Source organism: Phalaenopsis equestris, unplaced genomic scaffold (genome assembly GCF_001263595.1).
Source record: "Phalaenopsis equestris unplaced genomic scaffold, ASM126359v1 Scaffold000702, whole genome shotgun sequence".
Classification (NCBI taxonomy): Eukaryota; Viridiplantae; Streptophyta; class Magnoliopsida; order Asparagales; family Orchidaceae; genus Phalaenopsis; species Phalaenopsis equestris.
The window spans coordinates 11,587-17,680 of NW_018165142.1; the positions used below are offsets into that span (position 1 = coordinate 11,587).

At 37.3% G+C, this 6,094-nt stretch overlaps 1 protein-coding gene across 1 annotated transcript in view; it reads left to right on the top strand.

Moving 5' to 3' along the window:
- Positions 1-1,326, top strand: part of LOC110030330 (peroxidase 5-like) — a 2,748-nt gene extending 1,422 nt beyond the window's left edge. The window contains 2 exon segments of the mRNA XM_020732998.1: positions 114-260; positions 263-1,326. Coding sequence (XP_020588657.1) covers positions 114-260; positions 263-967 — 852 coding nt within the window. The 3' untranslated portion in view covers positions 968-1,326.
- Positions 1,327-6,094: the final 4,768 nt, after the last annotated feature.

Below are 6,094 nucleotides of genomic sequence, written 5' to 3' on the forward strand. Positions count from 1 at the left end.
TATATATATATATATATATCTAAAATTTTTGGAGCATTAGCTACATTATAAATGCCTTCCAACTCTCATGCATGCATGATGTATGTAAGTAACAAATCCACAAACACATGCAGGGTTGCGACAGTTCAGTCCTACTAGACTCTACCGCCAACAACACGGCGGAGAAAGATGCGCCGCCGAACCACCCCAGCCTCCGTGGCTTCGAAGTGATCGACGCCGCCAAGTCCGCCGTGGAAGCCATATGCCCCAACACCGTCTCCTCCCCACCACCGCCCCCTGCGCCGACATCGTAGCCTTCGCAGCCCGGGACGCCGCTGCCCTCTCCGGCAACATCTCCTACCAAATCCCCTCCGGCCGCCGCGACGGCAACATCTCCCTGGCCTCCGACGCCAACGCCAACCTCCCCTCCCCCCTCTCCAACGCCTCCACTCTCATCACCGCCTTCGCCGCCAAGAACCTCACCGCCGACGAGCTTGTCACGCTCTCGGGGGCCCACTCCATCGGCGTTTCCCACTGCTCGTCTTTCAGGAACCGGCTCTATAATTTCAGCTCCAGCAGTCAGGGGGATCCGACGCTGAATCCGGCGTACGCGGCGCTGCTGCGGTTCGCCTGTCCGTTCAACAGCACCTCGTCGGGAAATACAACGGTGGCGATGGATGTGCTAACGCCGGTGGTGCTGGACAACTTCTATTACATTGGGCTGAAAATGTCGCTGGGGCTGTTCACGTCGGACCATGCTCTGCTGACGCAGGGGAATCTGAGCGCCGCCGTCGATGATAACGCCTGGAATCCGGCGGGGTGGGCGGCGAAGTTTGCGAGGGCGATGGTGAAGATGGGGAGCATTCAGGTGAAAACGGGAACGCAGGGGGAGATTAGAAGGAACTGCCGCGTCGTGAACGGTAGGAGTCTGGCAAATGTTGGGCCGGCGGCGGAGGAACAGGGGAGCTCCTTGGTGGCTGACATGTGAGAAGATAACTGCGTGTCACACCCCGCTATCTTCAATGAAATGACAAGACAAGTATTGGAAAGAAAATTCTAGCAGAGGCATGTCATCCTTGAACTTTGATTAAGCATCTTGTCCACAAAGGAAGTTTTTTTTGCATCTACGAGTTAGCATAGGAAGACCAAGGTACTTGGTTGAATAGCCTATTGTGTGTTTGGCAATCAGGGTCCGTAGGGTTTTCCTTTTTCATGTTTGTCTTGCCATTTTCTTGAAGATTGGGGGAGTGAGATGTGGCTGCGAATATTAGTTGTGTGCGGATAGAATTTGAGATGGTATGACTGAGACTTTGTTTTGAAGAGAATAAGATGAGGGGAGTTCACGTAATTATCTATGCAGTTGCTTAATAATAATAAGATTTACATAAAAATCGCTTAATTCTCATGTATTTACATAAGCAAAGATCATATTTTCTCAATTATTTCTATTTTCTTAATAGGTATTAGATATATGTTTTTATTAATCTTATTTTCTAGCATATTTATATTTTAATACTTGAAATATTTTCTTAAATTTTGAGTGAAGTGCAATTTGATAATTATGATGAGAGTGTATAGGTGGCTTCTCCATATAAAGTTTGAGTCTTTAGTGCAATGAGAAGTCTTCTAATCATAATATAAAATCTTTCCTCACGTCCCCCCATGCTGCGCGCTGTCATTCACAGCGGCGCTCCAATTGGCCTAGCGAGCCCAGACTCAGCTCTTGTTTAACTCGTTTATATTTTAAACACAAAAAGTGTGTTCTTATTCAACTTATTTGCTTAACAAGCTGAACACGAGCTATTCACGAAAAAAAAATCTTTTTGACAACTCTAATCACATAACCATAAGATGTTAAAGGCTGAGAAAAGATTTAAAAATTATTGTTTATATAAAAATATGATTTAAATCTAATATAAAATTTTTTATTCTTTTTTTTAACTAATACTTTTAATTGATTATAAATATTTGTTGCGTTGTAGTCAATTAATATTTTTAAAAATATTACTCATTAATATATATATATATATATATATATATATATTTTTGATGTCTATTTCTAATCAAAACGTATATAATTCGAGCCAAAAACAAGTCGGACACAAGCTTTAGCCCTACCTGCGACAGCAGCAGCCCCACAGAAATAGATTAAGGGTCCGTTTGGGGCCACTTTTTTGCGGCTTCGCGGCCCCGAATGGCGAAAAATAGGTGTTTGACTCGCAGCGTCGCGACACAGCGAAGTTAAAGCGGGAGAAAAGCAGGAAGCGATATTCACCCCACGGCAGAGCTTTTATGTCGTGAAAAGGATCCTTTTGCCATGCCAAAAACCCTCGTTCCTCCCTCCTTGCCGCGTGAGTTCTTCTTCCTCGAGCCCTTTCTTCTTCCCGCCCTCGTCGCTATCTCGCCTCGCTTGTGTAACGACCAGGACCACCGCTCTCCCGCATGAGTTCTTCTCCCTCGATCGAGAGACGGAGCTTTTAGGCTCTCCGTCGAGCGTCTCCCTCACGCGGCTGCTTTCTTGTTTCTCTTGGCGTCGCGGCTTTAATTAGGGCACGGGATCCCTCGGCTGCCTCCCGTTCTCGGTGCGTCACGGCTGCTTTCTTGTTTTTCTTGGCGTCGCGGTCGAGGGAAAACTCTTGTAATTTTTACTGGTTTAATTATTCATGGAAAACAAGCTTCCCCGCAGCAGCTTTTTGGGGCAGCGCAGCTGCGCCGAACAAAAGTTGTGAAGCTGCAGCTGCACCAAACAGACCCTTATGGGGTAATGCATATGGATACTTTTCCAGTAAACGAATACTTTATGCTCTTTATTATACACTAAGCTTGTGGATGAAGTTTGCGCTTAAAGTCAAGGATGCTAATAATTTGTCAAATCACGAAATAAAATGATATGAATAAACTATGTTCCAATTAATAAAATTGTTTATTTGAACTTATTTCTAAATGAAATAAGTCTCATTTGTGCATAACATAAATATTTATAGAACCTAACATATTTTTGAAGTAGGGAGTGAACCCAACATAATGATATCAAATTCAATTTTTTTAGAGATTCTTAATTAAAATAACAAAATAAAGAGATTAAACACAAGCTTTTGGGTTTTTCTTTCGTAAACATAATTATAAACAACGCCACAATTCGAATAACATGAAATTTTTATGAGAAAAGTGCGAAGAAATTAAAATTTCTACTCACCAAAGTAGGTTTCCAAGGAGAACACGAATCCAAAGCCTCAAACCAATGGAGAAATATTCTTCCAAGTGCTACACATAATCAACATTAATTTGTTTGAGTAGTTTAAATACACATCTAAGCACCCTATCATCATACCTTTTCATTACTAAGAAACTACCTAAAAGAGAGGAGAGGGAGTGGCCCATCCCCGCATGTAACCACCATAACTATCTATGGTCTAAATTTACTAGCATCCACTTATGCATTGACTCCACATAAGCATACATTGGCTCCACACAAGAAAAAGTCGATGCCACCTAGGTAAATTTTTGACTTCAACTTAAATACACATACATTTCACATAAACGTGAACAATAAGGAAATATAATTGAAGGTCTCTAAGGCTTTCAAAATCATCAAATTCCATTCAAACTTGTTTTGGCCCTTGATTTGAATTTAGTAGTCGGGCCATTTCATCTAGCTTGAGAACTAGTGATGGGGCCACCACGGTGTGCCACATCATTAAATCTCACATAGCTCTACAAAAAAAAAAAAAAAAAAAAAAAACCCACAAGTCCTATTACCTGAAAACATAGATCTAAGCAAATAAATTATTGATCTAACCAAATAAAAATTAGATTTTGCATACATTTGACATTCAAAAAAATAAAAACAATATGCTTATTTTGCAAGAATAAGTAAAACATTACGTTTGAAATTTCAAAAAAAAGTTTGTAGGTAAGAGAAGGAGAGAAGGCGAGGTGTCTTCGGATTTGTGAAGAAATTGACTAAATTAGGCTAAAATAGAGATTTGTTGAGCTATGGGATGAAGAAGGCCAAAAGGGAGTGAGAGAATTTCAAGGAAGAAGAAAATAAAGAAAAGGAAGAGGATTTTGATGACCATTCTCTGTTTTCATAATGACATTTAGGGATACTTTTGTTATTTATCTTATTTTCTATCATATTTATATATATTTTAAGATTTACAAGATACTCTCAATTTTTGAATTAAGTTCAATTTGATATTTATTATCGTAGTACATAGATAGTTCTTCTATATAGAGTTGAGGTTCTAGTGCAATGAGAAGTCTTCTTACATTACAAGGAGAAGTCTTCTCATGGCAATTCATCATACTGCAAAACTTCCTCCCCCACCTACCCCCATGCTTGGAAAAATTATTGGCTCAGGACGCCGAACATAAATTTGTGCCCGATGTTCGAAGGTGGGTCCCACTTTTTTAAAAAGCAACAAAAAATATGTATTTCAATGGACCCCATATTTACAAGTGAACAATTTTAATTGAACACTTGCGCCCGATGTCTTGATGCAATAATCTCTCCCAAGCTTGCGACTGGCGCGGCCTCACATGATGCATAAGAATAAATTTGATTATGAGTAGTCTTAAAGTCCGATGGATACTTTTCTCATTTTATCAAAGTAAACGAATATTTTATGCTGTTTATTAAATACTAAGCTTGTGGATGAAGTTTGCTCTCAAAGTTAACTTAAACATGCTAGTTATTTAGAAAATAAAATAAAGTTTTTTTTTTTTAAATCAAATTATTTTGATTGAAATATGCGGACTTCTTAAGTTGGTTGAATTTTATTTTATCAAAAAAAAAAAAATCTATTAAAGTATTCACATACATATCACCCAATTCTTTTGTATTTATATTAACTTTATTTTTTACATTTTTATCACCCAAATATGTAATATGTTTCTTCTAACTTTATAAAATTGAAATATATATTATAATTCACAGGTAAGGTGGCATACGTAAAAATTAAAGTATAGGGGTTCGATATATAAATGCATAAGACTTGAGTGCTATGCATGTAAATCTTTCAAATGTAATAAAAAAAATTTTTATTTATAGAAAGTCAATTTTATAGGTAAATGCATTTACCTATAAAATTATGAAGGAAAATGTCAGTAATGACGTTTCAAAAAACGAAATAAAATGTCATGAATATACTATGTTCCAATTAATTTTTTTTTTTTTTGGAACATATTTCTAAGTAAAATATATCTCCTTTGTGCATAGGGGTGTAAGCGAGCCGAACACGAGCTGAGCTTTTGACTCGTTAGTATTTTGAGCTCAAAAAGTATTTTTGTGTTTGACTCTTTTGCTTATCGAGCGGAACACGAGGCTCGTGTTCACGAACAAAGAGTAATTTTGACAACCCTAATTACGTAGCCATAAGATGTTAATTATTGAGACAAAATTTAAAATATCATTTGAATCTAATATAATAATTTTTATTTTATTTTTTTAATTAATACTTTTAATTGATTATAAATCTTTATAGCCATGTCGTCAATTAAATTTTTTAAAAATACTACTCATCAAATAAATAAATAAATTATATATATATATATCAAATTGATTAGTAGTATTTCGAGCCAAAACGAGCTGAACACGAAGGAGCAACTTTTTGTTTGTGTTGTTCGTGTTCGGCTCGTTAACTTAACGAACCGCTAACGAACAAATATTGTGTTGTTTGTGTTCGATTCGTTAACTTAGCGAACGAGCCGAATACGAGCTGTTAACGAGCCGTTTTGACAGCCCTATTTGTGCATGATATAAATATTTAAAATAAAATGAAATTTTTAGCCAAATCAGTCCACTAAAAGTAAGTCAACTGCTCGCCAAGTCATTTCACCACGTTCATTGAATAAAAAGGTTTTTCAACCGTGTTAGGCATTGGAATTTGAAGAGATTTTTATATTTGTAAAAATTAAATTAATTTTATACTTTGAAAGAGCGCTTCAATAAACTACAGTAAGGTTTACATGTATACCACACAATTCCCATGTATTTACATATCTAACTTCTACACTTCAAATTTGAAACACATGTAATCTAACTTAACTTTTGCATGAAAAAATACATTCCACCACCTAAAATTTAAAATGATGATATTTTTTTGATGTGAAA